This window comes from Falco peregrinus, chromosome 3 (assembly GCF_023634155.1).
Source record: "Falco peregrinus isolate bFalPer1 chromosome 3, bFalPer1.pri, whole genome shotgun sequence".
Lineage (NCBI taxonomy): Eukaryota > Metazoa > Chordata > Aves > Falconiformes > Falconidae > Falco > Falco peregrinus.
Window position 1 is genome coordinate 116858703 of NC_073723.1, and position 25083 is coordinate 116883785.

Here is a 25083-nt window from a genome sequence, read left to right on the forward strand (position 1 = left end):
TTGGCCGTGGCTGCTGTGGCTGCTCTGACGGCAGCTTTTGCTTTGGCTGATGGCAAAGCTTTCCAGAACTCTCTCAGGCAAGCACAGCTACGGCCTTAGGGTGACAGGAGTTCTGAAGCTTTTTCACACGCATTTTCTGTAGAGGTTTTTTGATTCTTTGTGGTGAGGGATGGGGGAGGGAGAAGATGGCAAAGAATCCTCCGTGCTGACATTTTTCAAACTCTCTATTTTTAAAAGTTTGTAAAACAACAGAGCTTAAAGTGCAGCCATAAAGCCACCCCAAATCTGGGAGGTTTATTGTTTGTTTCCTTCCCAGCAATCTCCAAAGACAGGGGGGTTATCAGAGATGCTGCTGATAATCATCACAGAAATATGTCAGTGTGCTCCTCAAACACAGCACAGGGAATTCCAGCATGAGGCCAGAATCGGCTTCAGATTGCACATCTACAGCCTTGAGAATGGAAAGGATGTTTTACAATGGAAAACATGAATGTGTTTTCACAAAAGGAGACTTACAGTGTGATCTGAACAAAACATCTTGCCATGAGGTGTGTTCTTCTAGCAACACACAGCCTGTGCCAGGAGCTGTGGGCAGAATTCACCTGCTGCTCACAATTTCCATTTCCATTCTCAAGAGAAAGCAGACACGAGATATAAGCAGACTTATGTCCAGCTTCCTATATACCACGTGCCATTGCCCTTTTATCTGCCATTTGTTCATGTGCCACGAGTGTTTTGATAACACTTACAGCTGTTCTGAGGCCCTGGAGATCTGGTGTCTTCAACATGAGAGCATCAAACACTTCCTCTGACTCCCTCCGCACGTACAACAGGACTGCAAGAGACAAAGCACAGCACTGAACCAGGGCTCCTCACAGCGTGCGCTCAGAGCCACCTGGCCTCACGTCATTCCAGATCCAAGGTTACTTGAATCAAATGGGCCACCGCATTCAAGAAGAGCTCCCATCCCAAGGGTTACCTCTCTGAGGATCTTCTTCCTTGGTCTGTTTTGGAGGTATCGGGTCAAACTCGTCCGTGAATGAGGCCCCACTCCGTTTTAAGGGCAGCCTACGCAAAAGGAATACAGTGCTCTCAAGAAGACTGAACAATAGTAACAAACAAAACAATTCCAGCAATTGAACTTTTGATTGAACAACCAATTACTCCAACAAACATTCAGCAATTAAATATCGGGTTTGTAATTACAGCAACTCTACCAGAGTTGCAACTTCCTGCCTAACACATACAGGGACGTCAGTGCGCACAGGCAGTGGTTTTGGGATCACATCATAATCAAAAGCCTTTTGCACCTTCATGTCATTGTTTCTGTGTTGATATCACCGGACAGCGGATCAAGCCCAGGGCAACTACTGGTTCTCCCCACTCCAGACACATTACAAGTGTGATTTCTGCTTCATTCCAGTTTATTTTACAGCAGTATCTGTCTCTGGTTACTCAAATCCTTCAGTGATCTTCCTCCCCTGCCCTTTCCAACATTGTCTCAATAAGAACAGCGGGACGGTCATGGCCACACTCATGCTGGAGTGGCTCACCGATAGGGAAAGGAATGTATCCGTGTTTCTGCATCCCTTGAGTCCATTCTAGGCCAAAGTTTAACACATATTTTGACACTCAGGGGCATCAGGGAGACACCATGCTATGTTACTTTACACCTGTAGATATATACTGCCCGTGGATGTATATATCCCACATATATCCCATACCCAAAGAACCAAAGCAGCTGGTGGATGGGCAATACAACCTGCTGCATCCTTACCTGTTTGCAGAGTTGGGAACAGCAGGAGGGAGAACCTTGAAATGGAAAGGAAACATCAATCTTTCAGTTTGCACAGTATCATTGTGTGCCAGTGAAGCTGGGGAAGGCAACACGGGCACATTTTAAACATGATTTCCCACCTCCCAGTCCATCAGTTTTCCTATGCAATTAAACCCAAACATCCCTATGTGTTTCTTAGATTAAATTAAACCTGATATAAAGAACCTCCACTGCCTGGAAGAGGCCTAACACATCTAGCTAGACCCAAAAGCAGGTCAAATCTCACAACCTGCTTGGGATCTGGGACCAAGTTCTTTGGTTGTAAACCAGAATTCTTCTAGTCCCTGGTTTTGATGCCGATACCTCAGTACAGCGGCCACTACAACAGGACGCTACAGTGTTGTCAGAGGTGGCTTTTCCCCCCTTTTTGATAAACTGAGACAGTTGTTGCTTGCAGGAATACTGCTGAGCTCTGAAGGACGCTGGGTCTGGGTTTCCTTAGGCTCAAGGGGACAGACTGGGGCAGAGGACAAGTGAGAGATGTCCCACACATGCAGGGACTGAAACAGTCACATTTTTCTATAGTTTACTTTCTGCTACCACTCCAGTCCTCTGGAAGCTGCAGGTGATTCCTGTAAACCACAGGAATATCGGGCTGGAAGGAACCTGGAAGGGTTATCTTGCCCATCACTGTTGCATGACTATCTAGGCCACTCCTGACAGCTACATCTTCAAGTTCACCACATTTCCACAGAAGAATTGTGGTTTGGTTTGGTTTTTTTACATAACACAAGTCATGTCTGGGGGACCGATCAGTTTGAAAATGACAGGGGTGACAGATGAGGGCAAGAGGTTGGTTGTTTTTTTGAAGGGACTTACCGTGCCACACCTCTGCAGGTTTGAAAAATGGACGTTGGGGATAAACAGGACTGGCTGGGTTTCGAGGTCAGTCTCCGGCCTCAGGAACGTGATTTCATTCCCTCTGAAGCCAGAGAGCAAACAGCCTTTCAGACCTACAGATGGAAAGTCCAGTTCATCTCAGTTCAGATGGCATGTTAAGAGGCAACTACATGCAGAGAGGGGAAAGCACCTGCCCAAGGCCGCCCAACAGAAGTATTAAAAAAAAGATGGGACCCTGCAGAACCAGGTCTCAAGGGCTCGCCCAGTGCCATCTCCCCTCGGGAAGGCTCCCTGCCAAGACCCCGGGACAATTCGGCAAGGTTGATTAGTATTAATGAAGGGCTTTGGTAGGAGCCCAGGCACAGACCTGACTGACAAGCTATTTCTGAATGGTGCCGATTTCATCAGGCTTGGAAATACCCAGGGCCAGATCTTGTGGAAGTTAACGGACAAGCCTACATGGATTTCAACACCCTTCTGATCAGGTAACAAACACTAGCACTGACCATTGTTATTGGAGTCCAGGCATTTTCCTTTCCTTCTGAACTGTTTCCTTTCGTCATCCCGCATTTTCCTCTCTGCTCCCTGCGGGGAAGATAAGGCAAAAATCAGGACGTTGTTCTGACATTGTCAAGAAAAAATCAGTTCTGACATTGGCAAGAGAGGGTGTACTGACCATCTCTGGGAGGTAAGCACGCTAAGGTAAAGGCAGCCTTTATTCAAAACTGCTCATCTCAGAAACCTACAGGCCACCCAGAACTTTCTGATACTTAGAAATGAAAAAAAAAACAACCCAACAACAAAAATGAAACTTGCTTTTAAAAATGAAAGGTGCAGACAAAAATAGCTGAGAGAAATTTTTCTGTGGGAACATATCTGAGGGGAAGAAGCTCTAATGAGATTCTCACCTCTTCTGCTGCTTAAAGACTTGTCAAAAATAGAGTTTATTATGAAGCACAATCCCATGTAGGTCTGATGTGGGGAAAACTTTCTAATGAGACTGTTCTACAAAGCCTCAGCAGTGCAGACACATCCTTGCTGTGCTTACTCAGCCGAGGTGGCTAACCACCTCTGTTCCTCAGCCCTGACTGTTCCAGACTCTCACAACCTTTCTTTTTTTTCTCCTGGAGTCACCACACAGCAGTTTAAAATTCCTCTTGGACAACCTGGTGGAAAAGCGGCGTTCTACCTTATCACAGAATATCTTGATCTGGCAGACGGCGCGGTGCACCAGCTGGCTGGTCCCATTGCCGTAGTCGTAAGTGTCTATCTGGAGGTTGAGCGGGACGCCCTTCACCCCCTTCTGAGAGGAGAAGTCAGTGCTCAAGCAATTCACCCCAATAAATACCTGCAAGTAGGAACAGATTGATACAGCTTGTTGGGGCTGCAAATATTCCTGTCCAACAGCGATGACAGCAGCGGGTAGGGGCAAAAGCAGCTACTGAAACGTCCTCCCAACCCTCACAGCGTCAGCCAAGCGTATGAGCTGTGGGTTTCCCACCCGAGCGCAGCCACCAGCCCTTCCCAGCCACAGGCTCCCCCCACACCGGTTGCAGCTCTCCATCTCTTTATTTTAGGCTATCCACCCCCGTCTGCCTGGGGATGTTCTTGCTGATATTTCTGATCTTTCATTTGAACAAGGGACCCTCAGACAGCAACACCCTGGAGGAAGGGAGGAGGGCTAGACTACAGCTTCAGGAATTACAAATCATTGCTGCTGGTGAAATAAATATTCATCACGCACCGGTCTCCTTTATGATTAGGATGGAGTTACCTCCAGTGGAAACTTCTGAAAAAATGCTGAGCACAGATATAATCCCACATTGTATCTCCAAATTATAAATTCATTTGTGTGACCTTGAAATTTCCCCTGGACTCTGGGGACAGATTTGCAGCTGGAGAAGCTCCCACAGCTCCCTCAGCAGGGCTCTGGCTGAGGATTTCAGCCCTGAAACCTAATGTCAGATCTAGTCAGTACCTATATTTAGAAAAGAAAACCACTTCACTGTGGTGTGAAATTTAATTGGAAGAAGAGAAGTAACAGGTGCTACAGACGACCCAAATACCTGACCCCTCCTGTCGCAGCTCCCAGCCCTCACAGCTCTCTGAAGTCTCACCTTTACCTGCCCCAGGCCAGTGCATGCACAGAGTTTCTGCTAAGAGTTAAACCCAGTTTTGCTGAGGTGCCCCCGAGGGCTTGCCACATACCTGACATATTTCCATTTCTGACAACTTTGCCTTGAAGACATTTGTTAACCTCTTGGGTTGTAAAAGACCAAGGTCGCCTTTGGGCTAAAAGAAGGGCTTATTGAGATCCCAAAGCAAACCAGACTTTTCCCAAGCTACCAGCTTCAGAGAGATGGGGTATCTATGCTTTTCTTTTTTTTCTTCATGACTTCATCTTGTTTTTATATGCTCCTTTCAGTCCACACTAGATACAAAGTGTTAAGGAGAGACTCTGAAGGGATGCAGAAGAGACAGCAGAGCTGGAAAGACGTGGATATAAGCTTTATAGATTTTAAGGTCAAAAGGGATCTTGTGACCTGCCTGGCTCCCTTCCACATCACACAAGCCACAGAAGGGTGTCAGTCATTCCTGCCTCAAAATGCTGCCTTGAAAGAAGGGTCTTTGTTTCCTAAGCTGTGGTTTATTTAAATAGGCTTCACCTACATGTGAGCAGAGCCCTGATCTAGGCTGCCTGCTGCAAAAGGCTTTCTTCAGAGTTATCCATCAGCACTAAAAAAACATCTCTGAGCCAGTCTCAGGTATACCCAGAGTGTTTATTAGCTAATGGCAATGCTTAAACACACAGAGAAGCATGGTGTCCTTCCCTGCTGTCCTGGCAGACAAACACTACCTGGGGCCACTGGAACGGCATTGTTTGGATTTGAAACTCTCTCTGTCTTTCAGCTGAGGCATGGGGGGAGCGCACCTGGGCCGTCAGAAAGGAGGCTACAGGTTTGCTTCCCAGATCCCTTCCACAAGCAGTTTGTACCTTTGCTTCTTCGTGGATGTTCCACACGAAGGACAGCGCGTTGTAGGCTAACTCCTCGATGTTCTGCACCGTGTTGAAGTTTTCTTTACAGTCAGCTGAAATGCAATGGAGAAGCAGTTTGCATTCTGGCTCCAAAACTAGTTGCACCCCCTAGGCTTTCCGCGCCCCCAGAACCTGCCTCTCACTGACTCCAAGGCTACAAGGAGCCTTGTAATGTAACAGAGGCCGCCCGTGATACCGCTGGATAAGCCTAAGTGCACATATGTAAGGGATAGGCCAGAAATGAGTCACACGTATTGGCTGGTGACTGCTGTGTGAGTAGTGATGTTATGCAAAATCAATGCAGATTACTTCCAAATTCAAACAACCGTGTGTGTCTCGCTGGGAGCCACAAGCTACTCAGCAGGGTGCTCTGCTGGACAGACAAAACCTTCGTCTGGCCAAGCACAACACGCTGTAAAGCCTGTGTGGTGGCAGTGGAGAAGGACAGGCAGTACCAAAGCCTGTTCTAGCTCAGATTCCTAGATTCCAAGAAGCCATAGCTCACACCTGTAAGAGCCAAAATTGTGTCGCAGTTTCTATCTCTCTGACTGAGGCTCTTCTTGACGTCCCTTGGGCTCCTAGTGCGTGTCCCTACACTTGGCAAACAGCCTTAAACCCGCAAGGGCTCCTCAGCCAGAAAGGCTCTGAAGCCAGCAGACCAGCCTGCTCCTCCCCGCTTTCCCCCAGGCCAGATGCTGGAGCTTCAGCTGCGTTACCGTGTATTGGAAACGCAGTAAAATGGTGCTAGAAGTTATTGACCCCACCCAGCCATCGCGATCAAACAGCCCCGCTCATACCGACATCAATGACTCTCTGCTTGGCTGTGGGCTGGCGGGAATGCCAGTGTTTCCAGAACTTGAGCTGCTCCGTTGGGATCTTTTCATTGTCAAAAACAATCATCACAACGCTCTGTAACACAGCGAGGATATCCCGTATCAGGATACACAGCAGCCTAACGCTTGGTGCCCTCACTGCCCTTTCCATCCAGGGCCAGCTTGGCGTCACTGTTAAAGTTTTATAGCTGGGGAAACTGAGGCAGGTGAGGGAAGGGACTTGAACACGGTCCTGAACACAGCCAGGAGCAAAACTGAGATGCCCTGTATGCCCTCTAACTGCGCTGCCCTTGAGTTTCCGCTGACTCCAAGGCATACAAGGATCCTGCACTGGAGGAATGTTTGCAGTGCTCCAGCAGGTATTAGGCTGGGACAGCCAAAACGGTCTTTTTCTAGACTTTCTCAGTTTCAGGAATCCTTTAGGTCTTGAGATGTCCAAAGTCGAGCCCCTAAATACCCCTCAGGATTGGAGGAGCAGGTTTCTTTGTGGGGAACTCAAGCTCAGCTTAGTCTCAGGGATGGCTCTGGGGCTTGTCCACACATCCCAGGAGCAAGATGGGGAACCTCTCTCCAGCTCAGAAGTCTTCCCACCAGGGCCCCCAGCCAGCCATCGGCTAGGGAGGCCTTTTGTACATCCCTGACCGTACCGTGAAAGGTTTCAACTGCCAGGTAACATGAAGGCTGCTGCTCTGCATCAGAGGATTAACTTGCTATAAGTGAATCCATCCCATTCATCGCTTTAAGCCAACATGAGCCACAAAGCCATTACTCTTCACGCTCAGCTCTGTTCCCAGGCCAGTACAATTGCTGGATGTCTGATTACAGCGTGTGTCAGCAAAATTGTCAGTTTGTCTCTTACCTTCACTTTATTTGAGGACAAGTGTAAACATTTGCTGTCTCCAGCTGTCCGCAGCGTGATGGGGTAGAACTGTCCTTTGTTGAGGTAGGCCATGGGAGAGTCCCCAGATTTGATGTGAATGGCTTTGGGTGACCCCAGAGTGTATTCAAAGTCACTTGTATGGAACAAAGAGAGAATGATGAATAAGCACACGCTGCTGTTTCACTCCAAAAGCAAAAGAAGAGACATGCAAGTCTCCACCACTACAGGTTACAGACACTGTACACACAGGAGTCTCTGCCCTATTCCCCATCTCACATGCCCCTACACCATCAAGCACCTCCCAGCACAGCACGTACTGATCCTCCCCAACACCCTGTTCTCAGATATCCTCATTTTACCCTTTAGTTTTGGCTTGAAAAACCCAGCCCTGTAGATTATTGTAACCCCTATTTTTCTGTGGATGGCTACAGAACCATTGCATAATCAAAAGCCTCAACAAACCAAACAAAAATAGGGACCTGTGATGAGATTTTTACAACAGCCTCAACTCAGATTCCTGTCTCTAAATTCACACCCATAAATAGCTGGCCCGGGAAGACTGTGTCCTAATGGGTCCTGTAGGAACAGAACGACCTGCGGGACACTGACATCCACTTGTTTATCCAGGTCCTTAAAAATGGACTTGGAAGCCCGCTTGTTGAACTCACGGTCTGGTGGGCAGCAACTTCAGACTTTACAGAAAAGATTTGTAGTGTTGCACAGAGGAAGGTGTCACTGTTGACAAGCACATTTAAAAAAGGAGCCTGACTTTCAAGAAGCCTTGCTCTTGGGCATTCACCAACACCCATGAGGATTCAAACCATGAGGCTACAGCTCAAGCTATTTTCTTCTGTGAGGAATCCGTGCAAGCCACCAGCTGTACACAAGCCTTCACACAGACCCTTCAAGCGCCCTGGAGCTGAGGATCATCGTATTCCTGTTTAGTCACCAACCCATCTCTTTTTCCTGCTCCACCTCCCCTGCGATGCCATCTCTGAAGATAGGCTTGGCAACTCCTCTTATCTAGAGCCAGGAGTGCCAGAGAATGTTAGTGCACAAATAAACAGCAAACAGCAAAGCCTCTCGCTCACAAACGCGAGCTGCTGTCTGTGTGAAAATCCCCACGTCTGACAGCTGAGTCACAGAGTCAGGTGACTCAGGAGGCAAATAAAAAGTGGGAGGTGGAATAATGTTACCTGCTGGGAGGTTTGATGCAGTATCTAGAGCAGGAAAGCTCTGCCTGAGAGAGGGGTGGAGAGGAGGAAGAAATCTCTCGCGCGTTTTAGGAATGACAGGCAGTGGCACCTTCTGAAATCAAGGGTCACTTACAGTGCTAAACCCAAAGCGAGAGCCTAAACCTTAGATTAGGAGGAGGCTGCTTATCGCCCTTATCAACTGTCATCCTCATCTTCTCTGTCATTTACCCCATTCCAAGTAGCTTGTGGAAAAATGGTGCAGGAAGCAAGCAGGGCTCCCTGGGAAGGGGGCTGTAATGCACAGCAAACCCTCTCGTGGAAAACTTGGGTGCAGGTCAAGGTGCTGATGAGACGTGACCACAGCAGTGGGAGCAGTTGGTGCTGGAGGTGCTCTGCTGGTCAAAGTGGTATAAAGCCTGAACCCCACACCTCTCCAGCTAAAAACATGAACTGGCACAACTGCATCTGCTTAACTTGAATGGAAGATTGGGTTTGACTCCTTCTCAGCAAAACATTTCAAACCCTAAGCCCCGCTTCATACTACAAACACTAAAATTCATCACTGTTTTGTGTCTAAAAAGTCACGGAATGGCAACTTGCTCCTAAGGCACCAGGAGACAACTTGTCTCTGCAAAAGCATGAGATCTGTAGGTTTGCAGTGGTCATCGTCAGGACTGGAGTGGGGCGAGGAAAGGGACGCGGTCTTTCCCGAGGAAAGGGACACAGCCAAGTGCACTGGAAACCCAGAGGCTGTGGATCGGTAGTTACCTCTTAACACCGTCTGCAGCGTAAGTCTCAGGGCAAGGTGGCTCTGGCTGGGGTTTGAGGATATCACTGAAGAGCAGCGACTGTAGACAAGTGGAAACAAAACAGTCAGAAGTGGAATCTTTCACCGCTTTGTCCATCCACCTTCTCCCAGACCTTACAACAGAGGCCACAGATAAAACATGAACCCTCGTTTCAAAACTTTATCCTACTTCCAAAATCAATGTAACCCCCCAACAATTCCATGGGAATGGCATCAAGCTTCTAATGCAAAAGCAAAGCTCCCAGTGACTCCAGCACGAGCAAACCCCACACTAGACAGCCTTGTGCAGCACCCCCTGGGCAGCACTGCCAGCACGCAACCCACTAACGGCTCTGACCTCCTGGGGATCCTCTTTGAAAGTGCTGTCTGGCTGCCACCTCTGCTGTGGTGGGGCTACAGGGATGGTCTCGAAGAGGGAGTTCAATGAGCTGTTGTCGTATACATCCCCTGGAGGGACCATGTAGTTGTCTGGGGTGACATCCAGCTTGCTAGTGCCTGGTGGAAGCATGACTGGCTTGTGAGGAGTAGGAATGCCTTCAAGACTTAAGCCGTTCTTCTTCTGTGGCTCACAATATTCTTGGGTCATGGAAACATTTTCAGACAAGAGCTTCATGAGATGGGCTGAGCCATCAAAGGATGCGATGTCTGGGTCGTACTCCATTCCGTGGCAGTGCCTAGTGGAGAGAGGGTCCTGTCTCAAACCAGGGCAGAGCGTGGGCAACCCCAGCAAGCTGTCACAGCAAGAAGCAAGTGCCTTGATGTGCTGCTGGGAAGCAAACTGCACAGTCTAGCTACCAGGTGACCTTGAGTCAGCTGTGTACATCTGCTGCTTGATACGGGAGATCTGACAGGCCCATGGGTGATCTCCACCCACCCACACACCTCTCAGTGCAATCAGCAAGAGTCAGAGGTGTTCAGCAGATAAGGGATGATCACATGGAACCAGAGAATATGGTTTAGATGTGGTTTGGGGCTGCACATCCAGGGCCTACATCCATTATTTCTTTATTTAGGCTATTAAACACGCAGGGCAGCAGGGACAATAAGAAGGATAACTGCTATGTGGTCTTTCCATCTTAGTCTTTTTAGGGCTCATTGACACTGAAAGCTGATTTTTTTAAACTTTTTTCTTTTCCTTTTCCTTTTTTTTTTTTAAGGAAATCTGATTCTTGTGCAAGTTCACAAACTCCAGGAGCTTAGTAAGCAAAACTCCCAGAGAACATGAGATCAGTGAAAAATTGACAGGGCTGCAGTATTGGAAGTGAGGTGTATGGTCCAGACTTCAGAGCAGAAAAGACTAAGTACAGGAGCTATGAGGCGATAAAAACACGTACAAAACCGCACTCCTCTTGCACACAGAAACCATCCCTTTGTGCAGCACCTCAAGAACTGGTCCCTTCTGCAGCAGTGACTTTGTGACCCTGCTGACTCTGCGTCCCTAGCTGAGCTGGGAAGAGATGGCTTATTGCCCCTGTTACCATGCTCAGAAAACAAACCAACCCCCACATTAGCAACCCGCACACCTCTTGGCAGCGCAAGCTACCCCCAAGGGAAGTAAAGCTGAATGAGTAGCTCCCACCCACTCTGCTTCCAGAGCTTCACCTTCAGCTATATGGTGAAATTTCCATAGTTAATAAAAAAACATGCCACTGTCAAGAATGCAGTGGCCTTTCAGAGAGGAGAAAACAGCTTAACTCAGCTTACTTATGAAGAAGGAATGAAGTATCGTTCAGGAGGCTTATTCTGTCAAGTAGTTAAAAACAGACAACCAGAAAGGGTTGCCAAAGTACACAGCATCCAGGAAGGGGAACTGAACTCATAGTGGCAAATGAGCCATTAATTTAATAGTTAATTATCCAAAAACCTCAAAGGACAAATGGGAGTCACTGGAAGAGAATCCTGGGAGACTGGAAGCAAGTGAAACAGAAACCCTTATCAGCTAAGGGAATGGAAGAGGACTTGGTCATTCCCTTCTTGCTGCCAATGCTTAATCCCTTTCCCCCTTCCAGTTGTCACAAAGTAGGAAATAAAGACAAATTCTTCAGCTGCTGCAAATCAGTGCAACTCCCCTGAACACAGCTAGACAGATCCTCAGTTGTGTAAATGGGTGTAGCTCAATTTATACCTGCTTGGGATCTGGCCTAAAGAATTTTAATATATGTCTCAGGGTTAATAACCTCCACTGTTGTTGGTAATAACACTGTGCTTTGATGTCTATTTTATGCAAGCTAAGAGACCCATCATCCATGCAAGCAGCTGCAGGAGAATTAGACAGCTATAGAGAGCAAAAAATGAAGCTAACCTCTTTCCTAGTTCATTGCGTCCCATCATTCCAGATGGAAGAATCCTCTTCTCCTTTGGGACCTAGAACAAGGCAGAACAAAGAGTTTGTTTATTGTTATATTTTATTAATGGAAAAGAGAGGAGAAATTAGCCTTGTCTGTGTGGCAAGTGAAGTCTCATAGATAAAACACTGGGTGAATAACAAACACCGGGTGAGGACGCAGGAGACCAGGGCGCTCTTGCTGGGCTGCTGCCATGGATTCCCAAGGTAACCTTAGGCAAGCCACATCGTCTTGTTCTGGGGAGGATTTTCAAAAGCACCCAAGTGAATAGGAACATCAGAGCTATCGGCTTCAGTTAGGGCTAAATCATATCCACATTTTTTGAAGCTCCACCCTACAGCAGCACTAGAAAAATAAAGATGCTAGGGGCTGCAAAGCACTTTGCTATCGCAGCTCCATGTCTCTCAAAGCATTGCCGTTTCTTACCTGAAAGCTGTCAGGGGAAAAACCCATCAGCCTGAGACTCAAGACACCCAGGTTCAGTTTTCCACCCTGTTCTGGGTCCCCTCTACGGTATAATGGTGGTTTGTGCCTCAGTTTACCACCTGCGCTACACAGATAATAGTGGCACGCTATACCTGTGGGTGTTATGAGGATCACTGCGTAAAAAACACAGACAGCTCAGCAGATGGGTACCCTCCTAAGGTGGCTGAGCGTGTATTTTACCTTCACGCTTCTCCCCTGGTACAAACTCTCCCAAGACACCCAGCCCCAGTGGGCACATACCATGTAGTAGTCATAGAGGAGGCTCAGGGCAGCCACACTGTCGTCATCTCCATTCACCCTCATCATAGCTTTGGTGGCTGCGGTCAGCGGGTTCTCTAGGTAGGTTTTCCAGGCTTCGTCTTCATTGGTGTAGGGGAATTTCTGGAAGTTCATGGTGTCATTCTTCATCAGACGCACAGATCTAAAACTGAGCCAGACAGAGGAAACGGGCAGTGAAGGATACTGATCTTCCACAGCTATTTCCATGCCACCCAGCTGAACACACGAAGGGCTTCCCAAAGGCACTGCTGGAATGGAGAAGGGATGCTCTGCTGGCTCTTAACTCCCACAGTCGTTGGGATTACCAATTCTTCTGCCTGTAGCTATGTACAAGATTAGGCCTGAGCCTCTCTGGTGGGGCCACGCAGAGAGGCAGACGTACCTCTGCTTCCCTCCTCCTGCCCCAGGGATGCAAAACACCACATCGTCGGCAACTGCTCCTTCATCAGCAAGCGCACACTACCAGGCAGCCAGGTCACCGACCGTCAAGGCGGGATGTTGGTCAGTAAATTGAATGCAATGTGACCAGGCAACTTGGCAAAACTTTTTCCTTGAATTTGGAGCTAAAGGCCAGCTCAGCCCACAAATACAAACAATCGCTCAGTGTTCAGAGAACTTGACCTACCCAGATAAAACCAAACCCCGTCATATTTCTTTGCTGTAGTTCATGGTTTTTTGATTTAGTTCCAGACTAACTTGTTTTTTTTTCAAGCATTTGTATATGATTTTACTTAGAGGGAAGTAGACAGGCAGATCACCACGCACTCCCTTCCACTATAAAATTCCTGACAAAGGTGAGGCTCATGGGACTACGTGAGCTGAGAAGCGACATACCAAAATAATGCCCTGCCTGTCCTCTCTTCTGGCACTTTCTCCAGGTCTCTCCCATCTTATGTTAATAAACTGTCAGACACTTAATTACCCAAACATTGGTCATCTTTCCTTTTTCTCCAGCAAATCCTACTAGCAGCCAGCACAGAAGTGCCTCCGCACAGTCTCTGGGTGCTCTGTGCTGCTGGTTCCCCCCTGCTCCGAGAAGAGGATGAATCGGTCGCCACGCTCCTGTCACATCCTTCAGCCACGTGTATATGGTATCACCACAACAGCTCATACTATTCATCATAAGCAACAAGTTTGTGGACAAAAATTACTATTTCATCAAAATGGAAATATGCAGGAAGGGCAGACTGTTTCTTTATTAGCAGAGGTTTAAAAAAATTGTAAGAAGATTTCTTTAAATATTCAAAGCTGCCAAGCGCAGACTTTTTTTAATTGCTGATTTTTTTTATGGAAAGGCAAAGAAAATCTACAGGAGTTTATGAATGAATGCTGCACTTTAATGGCCTTTCTATAAGGAATATGTTGTTTCCACTAAGCTACTCTCCATGTGTTTATAACAAGTCTTGGGCTAGACTTTTAAGTGAATCATTTGCAGAACAATAATTCCTCTCGAAAGGAATCTGGCATCTCTGAAACTCCCAGTTATTGCTAACCACGACAGATACTGCCAGCCCATTTGGTGCGAGCTGCCCACGCTGACAGGGTGAAAAGCCAGGTGCTCAGCAGATGGTCCTGGGCTGGAAACTAGACGGGCGCAGAGGTGGACCTTGGATGGAGTGAAGGATGCTGGTCCATCCTCCCTGAGAGCCCAGCTAAGATGGCTTCACTCCTGGCCATGCACCGATCTCTCACACTGCCACATCTCCAGCAGGGAATGCACATATAAACCGTGCATGGATAGTTTTGGTGACGCTCCTGGATCAGACTCGAGAGCTCTCCTTGGCTGAGCAGAGTAGCAACTCTGTGCTGGTCCACAGTCCCTCCCAGAGCAGCCAGGATGAAGCCATCAAGGGCTGCCTCTGCTGTTCTTGTTGACTTTTTATTAAAGAATACGTTGCTTCCACGCAGAGTCCCTCCCCATCTGAGCTGCACAGGAGAGCAGCTGGTAACAGCTTTGCTAACGGCCTCAGGCATCCAATTCCCACTGGTTTCTGTGCTCACGTGGCAGCGGGCTCTGAGCTCAGGTTGGTACAGACACCAGCTGCTTCCACCTTACGGTTCTGGCCACCGCCAGCTTCCATCATGCACTGGTATAACGGAGACGCTGAGTCTGGATTGCACATCGGGATGATCCACTAACACCGGTTTCACCCCGCGCATGAAACTTCACCAGGTGTTTTGCGAGTTTCGTTGTCTTTAGTGTTTCTCACGCAGCCCTCCCGCCCCTTCAGTGCCGCTGCTGTCTCCAAGGGAAGCAATCGGCATGACTCAGATTTCACTGCTGTCGACTTGGCGATGGGCTGTTCAGTCCTGTCTGGACAGGAATCCTCACCCGTTCTCAATCCGATCTTCTCAAGGAAGACTAGGCAGCAACAGAGCTTGCTCTCAGGGTGAGACTCAGCTCCTATCACTCGTAATCAACATAGATAAACACACCACGGTAAGATGTAGCAATAAAGCATTCAGGAGCTGAAAAAAAAAGGGATATTACAAGGAAAAATGCTTCGGAGCTTTATTCTCCCCCAACTGAAGCACTCCTTGTTGTATGACCCCATTCTGCCTCCCTGCCTTGTTGCTTTGGCGTGACACAACCACTGCATGCATGAGAGGCTGATGTTTTACTGTTTTATCACCTGGTCTGCACTCTGGAGGCAGAGTGAAGTTGGAGAGGAGGCCTGAGAGCTCAGCCACTTGTAGCTGTGTCCAGTTTATGGAGAATACAAGTCTGACAAGTGCCCTATGAGCCTGCATCTCATTTTCACATGTGGCTCCTGGCTTTGCTGGGTAGTTCTGGCTGTGCTGCTTGCAGACATCACCACCTCATCACTGCCTGCCCCAGGCCTCTGCTAGGAGAAACTGTCCCTGTAGCAGAGATGGCACAATGGAAAATCTGTCCTACCCTCAGCCTGGCACTTACCTAAAGTCATACGCCATGCCCTGAACTTGAGAGCGCAAAAACGTGGGCATACGCTGCCTGATGGCACTCCTGTTACAAAGCCACAAACACCAGCAGAGAGGAGGGACCGGAAGATTAGGATAGCAACATTTTAGGCTACTCCAGCAAGATTCACTGGAAGCTTCTGTCAGGACCCCGTAGTGCTTAGAAACAGCAAAGTCTTTGAAAGTCAACGAGCCAACGGCAGAGCAACGCAGCAGCTCCTCCCATGCACTGAGAACTGCTTTGGTCCAGGGGAGCCTGCACTGATTCCGTCAGCTGAGGACTTGTACAAAGGTGACATGAAGGGGATTGCACATTTATTCCATCTTGTTTATTCTCCAGAGTTCGTATGATCCCTAGCCATCACTGAAATATATTTGAGTGCAGCCACGTTAATTGCCTCAGATAAAACTCTGCAGCTGGGACAGCTCTGCAGATACGACGTAATGCCACTCCATCCCACCTTACTTTTCCAGAGAGGTCACCTCTACTCTGACCCTATTCCAGAAGGTCAACAGGGCTAACCAATATCTGAAGAAAGAAGGTGATCTGAGAAGATAAGCAGATATGATGACATATTTAGAGGCACCTTTTTGACATCTGATGCATTTCAGTTCATGCAGATACAGGATGATCGTGTCAGTTTGCTTCTACAGCCTGCTTCCGACTCAGCATTAGCAATCTCTGGGAAGCAGAGATGCAGGAAAGAGGTATCTAAATCCAGATCCAAATACACGTGAACTTTACTTTCATCACTCCTTGCGACGCCCCTTCCATGTGACTATGGCATATTTGTCCACTGCAAACTGTCTGCTCTCTGGCAAAACAATCTTCCCTTCTGCAGGTAGTTGCCTTGATGCAGCGGCTCACACAAAGCGAGGATCAGTGAGTGAAACACAAACACGTGGGACCAGCGGCCTCCCTTCTTGTGTGCACAGACTCACCCGGCTGGGGCCTCGGGGTCAGGCGCAAAGCAGCGCACGATTTCGGGAAGGGAGCAGTCTATTTGTTTCCAAACTGTTTAGAATTTGACACAAGGTGATACCAGCCCCCTTTCCCTGCTCCATCCCACCCAATCTCTGTTTCCCCTATTTATCTGCCAAGTCTACCATAACAGTGGCCTCCTGATTATGAATAAACACTCAGGGCTACACTGAAACAGGAGAATATGCCCAGTGGGTCTAGGTGAGGAGATCAGCCAAGCAGGAAAGAAAACGCTTGTATTCCTTTTGCCTTTTGTTGGGTTTCAGTGGGTGGTTTTGCTGGCCTTTAAGCTTTGTGTTACTTGTCTTTGTTCTCCCCCCTATAACCGATTAAGCTTCCAACTTAAATATTAGCCATGCCAGATGCTGATGGCTACAGAGAAACATCACATTGTCAAAGGAGCAGAGAATCCATGGCAACCAGCAGCAGGAATTCAAAGCCACAGAATAGAGCCCCCAGCCTGCAGGACTTCAGAGATACCCCAGGCAGTTCACGTGGGGACCGTCATTAGCTCTGGCTTTGTGCGTGGCACTCACCTCCTGTTGAAATAACCCTGATGTTCCCCAAGAGCCCCGTATCAGTAATACGGGGAAGGATCAACCCTGCACTCAATGAAAAGCGGCACTTACCATGAGCGCTTTCTGGGGTAGAGATTGTAGCCTGTAAACCAGGCCCCTCGGCCAAGGAAGAACAGCATCCCACAAAGCAGCCTCATTACTAAATCCAAACTTCTCAGCTGAATTCTGATTTTATCCTATCTTGGCAAGTTTAATAAATAAGCACATCTGAAGACAATGTGACAATACAGCCACCAGTAAGCATACTGTCACAGGCCCATTCACAGAACCAGGAAAAAAAAAAACCCAAAAACCACAGAAAGAAACGTAACACACAGACTAACGATGGGAAACCTTGCCTAGATGCCAAGTACAATACAGTGTCGATCCATAGGCAAAGGCATAGGAGACCACTAATCTCACGGACCCTGACCTGCGCTACCTACAAGACCAAAATATTTTCTCTGGCAGCTGGATAACAATGTGGCCTCTGTCACTGGATTTCTTTAGGGACGTTTCAGCATCACAATCAGCCCCAGGGTAGTGCAGCGTTAGCTCAGCACAACGGCTGGATGTTTCCCAGCCATCCTTCGGCTCTGTTTCACCCACAAAGACAGCACAAGAGCCTCTCTTTTCCTGGGAGTGCTCAGCCTGCGTGGCACATGCATGAGACAGGCTAACCCCACCACAGATGCACACAACAGGTCATCTACTTGCATTTAGTAAGTGCAGAGCAGTAATGTGTGGTGGCTGGGAAGGAAAGAAGAGGCCATCATCAGCATCTGTGAGAAATGGCTCCTGTTTCCCAAAAGGGTGCTGAGAGTCCTCACTGTCGATACAAGCCAGTGGTGCTCAGCACCACCCAGAAGGATGGGTTAGCCGTGGAGCTGGCTCTGGCCATGCAGCGGGGAAGGTGTGGTGCGTCCCTGCGGGTGGGATGGAGGAGGGTGGGGACCGGGGCGATGTGTGTTGTGCTGACACTCGGGGAGATAGAGCCCTGCCAAGCTCTTTGACAGAATCCCCCACCCCATCCCTCCTGCAGAGCTGAAACCAGTTGGAACGGTTTGCAGGCTGAATCCAAAGCGTCCTGGAGCCAGACAAACCTCCCAGGGGCAGGCCCTACCTGGGCGATATAAAGGGAACTCACCCATCTTGGGTTCCTTACAGCTCTTTAGGACACATCAACCCAAGATCTGAGCTCATTATTCTTCAGTTTTACACCAGCCTAACTCCCTGCTTTTGATGCTATTTATTATCACAGGAGGAGAAACTGAGGCATGGGGATTGACATTAAGATAACTTATCCAGAGAACAGAACCAGACCTGAACCTCTGCTATAAATCTCACAGCACTGGACTGTTCCTGCCTTTCTAGCCTGCAGGGTTCCATGAGACATCCAGTGTTGAGTGATGTTTGGGGGACACCAGCTGGCATTGTGTTTCACCTGATAACATCATCCTTGAGGTATCCACCCACACAATCACATTTCACAAAAGATTCGAGCTTTAGTGCCTTCCCTGCCTAACAAAACAAATTACAGCACAGAATTACTTTGCAGTTCAGGAATTATAGCTGACTTTTTCCAGAAGCAGTTTATGACGTTGGACGCTTTAGTTTTGAGTTGCCTTGAGTTTCAGGGTGATCAGCCTCCAAAGGGAAGACACAAAAACCAGTCCCTGAACAGTTCTACCACCTGGTACTTCTAAAATACTGGTCTAAACTTTACTCTCTTTCCTATTTTCATTGTAAGCAGATAAGGACACCTTATGTACACATGTATTCATGAACACAAACCTTCATCTCCACCAACACAAAACACACACACACGCACACTGCATTGAAGCTCCCAGTCCTTCAAACACTGTAAGAAAAACTACACATGATGAGAAGCGCTTCATAACTCCAAGAGCTTAGGTGCTTTCAGTTATCCTTTTTTGTTTTCAGTGCTTATGGATTCCACCCCCAGTTTCCACATCTCAAAACCTAACTACTTGTTATTCTATTTTTTAATTCTCGTATATTCACTGACTCCAAGAACTGTGGCTTTTAAATGAAAGAAGTAAAAAAAAATGGAAGTTTTACAAGACTTGGATTAAAAAAAGAACAATGGTAGCAACAAAGAGGTATGCAATCTTCTGTGACAAAGTTTGTTACTTTTCTACTGCTCTTCAGGTAATCTCGTTTAAATCTAGTAATCAATTACTGTGGGTTATTTGTACTGTAGCAGGGCACAGAGGCCCTGACTAAGAACAGAGCCCAGTTTTACTCAAGGTTCTATACTTATCACATCCTATAAGAGGATCCTGCAGTAACACACTAAATGATGGTAGTTATTTCCTCAGCGCTCATTGAAGAGAGCAGTAAGAGCAGAGATTAATATTAAACCTCACGAGAGGTTTGCCACTTCAGAGTTACGTGCTGAGTCTCAGGCTTCCTATGTGCTCTGGGAGCCAAGGGGACAATTTGGTCCTCCCATTTGAGACTGGGATGTGCCGATCTCTTCCTACCGCCTGCAAACTCAGCCAGCTAACAAGCTTGGCACCTGGGTTTAAGCTGGCTGAAGGTGGGTGAGGGGAATCCTCCAGCGAGTTGCTCAAGAGGGCACAGGAAGCATGTGTCAGGGCAGGACACTCGACACAAGCTCAGGCGACGCAGCCTGCTCCCCTGCACTACCAGGCTATCCTTGCGCCACATCTGGCAGCAGCTGTACCTTCTTCAGCTGCGCTGTGGACTATGTGCAGACCTGGCGAGACACAGCCCAGGTTGGCTCTCTCCTTCTGTTTTCCTCTTTCTTCCCATCCATGAGGGCCAGATCTCAGCTGCCCAGATCTCCTATAATGTGCTTGGCTGATGTACACTCATGTATTCTGATTCATAGCATCCTCTGAACTCATGTTCCCCAAGGTCAGGCAAGCCTTTTGCTTTACTGTTTAATAATAAAAAAAAAATAATAGCATAATGTGCTTCAAACAATGTTTTTGCCGAACAAATACGATTCATCCCATTCTACCTAAACCCCTATTAAACAATGCATTTCTGGAGAGCAAGCGTCACAGCTCAGGCAGCAAAGACAGAATGATGAAAAGAAACAAAACCATGGCACAGCAGGTGGCTGGCACCCAGGAGCCAAGTGCTTTGGTAAATGACGTCTGGGCTTTTCCTCTGAACACCTGTGGCTATGAACACTCTAGGGACAAGGACTGTTTCTGAATCAGAGCTACCCTCACCCATACCATAATCACAGCTATCAGCCAGAACAACGTAAAACAAAGAAATAACAAAAAACAAGCCACTACATTTTCTTAACTTCCGAGCCTTTGAAACTTGGGTATTAGCAATGGAGTCCCAGCCAGAATATAATTGTATGCTATATAACCATTTCCACTGATTAATGTATTTTTCAGCTGTTGCCTTTATCATCCTCGAGCACATGCGATTCGAGAAGCCGAGGCACTGATCAGGAGCAGTCTCCCTGCCAATCAGCTGAACTGAAGCGCTTGCAGGTGCAATGTAAGCGCAAGTGCATTTTCAGATGAATACTTTACAATTATCAACAATTTAAACACCAGACTGAACAGAGAAGGAGTAGATCCTCATCAGTGTAGCTGTCTTTATTTTACAGATTTCTCTGGAATTATACCGATGTACCAATCAGTTGAAAATGTGACCCAAAGCATCAAAGCAGAGATACTATGTAAATGTTGATTTATCTCTGCTTTGAGTCTAGAGTTTATTCAGAGGGCTTTTACTCCTTTGTTGTGAATTGCATAGCAGTTATTTGATTGTTGTTTCTTTTAATTTACAAATCTCTAGTTCTCTTTACATAACTTAAAATAAAACCCACGTCTCCCTTGAAAGCGTACCTTGCTTCAGCATGGTTATCCCTTGTGTGCTTTACTGCCAGGATTTTATAAAAAGGGCTTTAACTTTTCATTCACCAGGAGCATAACTCAAGTTTTAATAACACACCTTATGCATGACAAAAATTTGCTTCTGGCGATCATGGTTTCGACCACAAAACCACAACTGGGAGTAACTCCTGGTTAACTCTTTCAAGCCCACACATTACAGAGTTAGGCATAAGTTCAATTTAGAAGACTATGGAAATTATCAGTTAGAATATTTTATAATAGGCAAAACATCTCATTCTCTCATGCCACACTAGTCTCTTCCCAGTCGTTCCGTAAAATTAAAGTGGCAAAGGAAGAGATGAGATTATTCTCCCTGTCATTTTGGGTGACAGCACCAGTGCCTGGGGATTTCACAGCTCCCTTAAAATCAGCTACATCTGGGCACAGGCTCACAGCTCAGATCCATCCTCCCAGTGCTCAGCTTGTTGTGGGGGTTGTGTAAAGAACAATGGCTGTGCGAGACACAGACACACACTGCTGCCCTTATCAGATCCACTGCTCCCGAGAGAGCCAGCCTTTTCCTTCCACTGATGTCTACAAAGCTACACCCGGTATGACTTTGGCCTGCGTGATTAACCAGAGGTTAACAGCTACTACAACAGCCCCACTGCTCAGGGTTGGGCTGTAGCAGCCTCTTCACATGGTTCCTCCTCCTCAGTGACACCTTTTCCCCCTCACAGTAAGCCCAAAAGCCATCTGAAGGTTTCAGCCTTTGGTACCACGGAGTTCCCAGCTCCCTTACCTCCTATCACTGCTCTCCGTCAGCCCCTGGGGAGCTTTTGGGTGAGGCACTCCAGGCCCACTGTGCTCCCTAAGGCTTTCCGCAGGAGAGCTGGCACTGCCTGCCCCTGCCCCTCGACCAGGCACCAACAAGCTGCTGGTGTTACACCCACCTGCCTGCACTCCCCAAAGAATTTCCCCCCCCCCCCCCAGCTGTGGGCTAGCGAACTAAAAATGAAATTTTCACAGAGACTGGCAAATGTTTCCTCAAGTTCAATCTATAGGAAAATGTTGTACTGAGCCTTTTACCTCCGGGGGTTACCACACAGAGCCCCACGCTGAGATCTGTCCTCAGGAGCAGATGGCAACCTCTGCACTTTTATCTGTCTTTGGAGCTGAGATCTGAATCACAAAAGGGATGCTGCTCCCATCAATTCCCCCTTTCTCATGTGAAAGGCACAGGGGTTAACAGTCCGTTAGCAAGAGAAGAGTCAAGCAACCATGTAATTCATCAGGTAACTTAATGCCCCAGACCATAATTAGTAATACATCAATCTAATCCTGCAACGCACCCGTGTACACACACACACTCTGTAGCATTTTGAGAGTAAACCACATGGCCTGACTCTTAAGTTCAAAAAGCATCAACTATAAATTACCCAAAGAGTTGAGAAAGTGAAAATTTGAGTCACTGATTCTTAATCCATCCAAGCAGATTGATCCCCATATTTACATAAAACAATAATTAGTGCTGCACCTTTCAGGGTTAATAGTTAAAGAGATTAGCTGTCACAACACCTCTGTCAGGCTTGTAAACACATACAGGTATGTGTTTTTCTTTCAAAATATATGGAAGCACTGTATCTGTACACAGATGTATAAATACTGACATATATTTCTTTGTAAATTTTATTATATACAAGTACTTCATGCAGGGTTAAATACCTCGAAAACTTTTTAAGACTGGATTGACAGCAGCATTCAATATTCAACCATTGTTCAATATTCTTCCAGCCTTTACTACATCGTGTCATACTAATATGACATTACTGTGATATTATTCCAGAGGTATGAGGCATGGTATGCTGTGCAAATGCATACCATCAGCAAGTGTTAAATGCTTTTTCTTGTTAAAAAAAATAAAATCTGTTATAATTACTCGATAGGATCATAAAGTGGATTCATTTACTTTAAAAGAGAAAAAAAAAAACCTGGAAGAAAAAAGAAAAAAAAAAAAAGACCACCACACAACTCCTGCCCCCAAAAAACCTAGAAACTGGTAAATACTTTGGAAGGTGTTTTCTAAGAAAAACACACACCAGAATTACTGTAACTTATGTTGGATTTTGTTGGACAGAGGCAGAACAGGCTTGCCTCTAGACAGAAAGCCCAGGTGTCAACTTCTAGTCTGGGGGAAAAAAATAAATCATCAGGATCATGATTTTAAACAACTCTTAAATAACAACGCTAACAAGTGATTCCTCCAAAGAGCAGCAACACGTTAGTAAAGAACAGGGAGTCTGAAAAACGCTCCCATCCTGTTCTTTCACTTCCACTTGCAAACAGCTGGACAGGCAGATTAACCCAAGGAGCCCAGCTCATTCAGACCCAAAGCACTTCACAAGCCTCAGAAGAAACACTCAGCAGAGAGGAGTGGGTAAACAGAACAAAACCTCTACTTACTCAAGTTCATTAGACATATTTCCCCACGTTTCCAAATCCTTGCCGCCCGTAAATTCTGATGACTTCTCTCTCCTAGTCGCTGCTCCAGACAGACATTGCCTGCGAAGTGTTTGATTTATGGTGAGGTTTTACGTACAGGTATGCTGCTGACAGGCCGCCAGGGCCGGGGATTGGCTGCCGGCACAGGTGCCCTGGGACAGGTACACCCAGACAGGTGCAGCCCGTAACCCTCCGCCTGCCGGCCCCGGAGGATGGAGGAGAGGGAGGTGGGTGGGGAAGGAGGGAAAAGCCCTCCGGGGAAAAAAGATAGGATAAAGGAGTGGAATCAGTTATTCATCTCTGCGATAATTAGTTTCAGTTTGGTGGACATGTTCCATATACTGCGATGCCAAATAGCTGTCATTTTTATGAATCTGGGGGTTGATTTGTCCTTTGCTGTTTCTTTATATATAAATATTACAGACAAAAATACATACATATATATATAAAGGAATAAATTAGGGAAGAAGAAAAGCCTCTTAGTTTCCTCTCATTCCTAAATGGTGATTGTACTGACAGGCTAACCCTTTCTTTCCTTTTCTCACCTGTTCTTAGCTGCTTGCTCCATAAAGTCTCCCTAAGTGGTTTTGGGTTTCTTTTCCCTTAAAAAAGTAACCTTAAACCCCCTGACTTTAGGTGCCAAGAACATGCAGCAACATACTGGCTCAGGGAATCTTTGCATTACACTGGATAAGTAAGGAAACAAGTCTGTGGGATAACCTTTTTCCTTACCGTTCACACACGCTGCCCTGCCTGCTGTAGCACAGACAAGAGCCTTATTCCAGCACACGCAGGATGGCAGCGGGAAACTCAGACACACGCCGTTTGGGAACAGCTGCAGGAATACCACCCAGGCAATAGCTCTGTAGCAACTCACCTGTAAACGGGGAAAAGATTTATGCAATAGAACAAAACTCATCATGGATTCAAGCACTCTTGTTGGATGGTTTCTGTCATCCGTGTTGCAATGAGGAGGCAAAGGATGGGCTCAGCGGGTGACTCATGTTGGCTGGATTTGGAAGGCAGGAGAGGATTTTAGAAGACATGTTGGTACAAGCCTTAAAACAAAGGGAAAAAGAAAGGCTTCCACCACTCGTTCCCACCCCCCATCACTGCCTCGCTCACTGAATCTGTCCCACTCAGTGCCCTGCGCCAGCAGGTGAATACCAGAAAGCACGAAAGTCTTCCTTCACCTAACAGTTAAGTTCAGCTCTCCCAGCTCGGTGACAAGTGGCCTTAGCAGCCCACTCAGGCAGGCATAAGGCATGTCTACACAGGCACGTGTGAAGACAGAGCGTATTAATTTGGGTACAACACCCTCCAAATACATCTCCATGGCTTGTGACTCAGCGCACGGCCAGCTCGGCGCGCAGGATGAAGGGTGACTGCGGTGTATCTGCACTGGCTGATAAGGACGTGCTGGGCTGAGCTTCGCCTGACCAGCCAGCAACTATCGCCCTCCAGTTCGCTGTGCAAACTCCTGCCTGCCAGGGATCTGGGGACTGGACAAAGTCTGTTTTCTGGGAATGAAAAACAAAGGTCTGGAGTAATACAGACTCCACTGGGGATCACTGGAGAGCGCCAGCTGCCAAGACCTTGTACAGCAGAGGACAGCAGTACACAAAAGTCAGCTGAATGAGAGCTGAAGATCAGAATCCATGCCATAGCAGAGACCATGCAGCGGTGAGAACACAAAAAAAGGAAAGGAAA

General features: G+C 47.2%; 1 protein-coding gene across 1 annotated transcript in view; it reads right to left on the bottom strand.

Moving 5' to 3' along the window:
• Nucleotides 1–24236, bottom strand: part of GRHL3 (grainyhead like transcription factor 3) — a 29634-nt gene extending 5398 nt beyond the window's left edge. Inside the window, exons 1-15 of the mRNA XM_005234134.4 lie at nt 24106–24236; nt 23335–23433; nt 12503–12689; nt 11734–11795; nt 9769–10105; nt 9392–9471; nt 7407–7560; nt 6512–6623; nt 5673–5767; nt 3867–4025; nt 3184–3262; nt 2657–2790; nt 1778–1812; nt 980–1068; nt 750–835 (exon numbers count right to left, since the gene is read on the bottom strand). Coding sequence (XP_005234191.2) covers nt 750–835; nt 980–1068; nt 1778–1812; nt 2657–2790; nt 3184–3262; nt 3867–4025; nt 5673–5767; nt 6512–6623; nt 7407–7560; nt 9392–9471; nt 9769–10105; nt 11734–11795; nt 12503–12689; nt 23335–23351 — 1626 coding nt within the window. The 5' untranslated portion in view covers nt 23352–23433; nt 24106–24236. The remainder of the gene's footprint in view (nt 1–749; nt 836–979; nt 1069–1777; nt 1813–2656; nt 2791–3183; nt 3263–3866; nt 4026–5672; nt 5768–6511; nt 6624–7406; nt 7561–9391; nt 9472–9768; nt 10106–11733; nt 11796–12502; nt 12690–23334; nt 23434–24105) is intronic.
• Nucleotides 24237–25083: the final 847 nt, after the last annotated feature.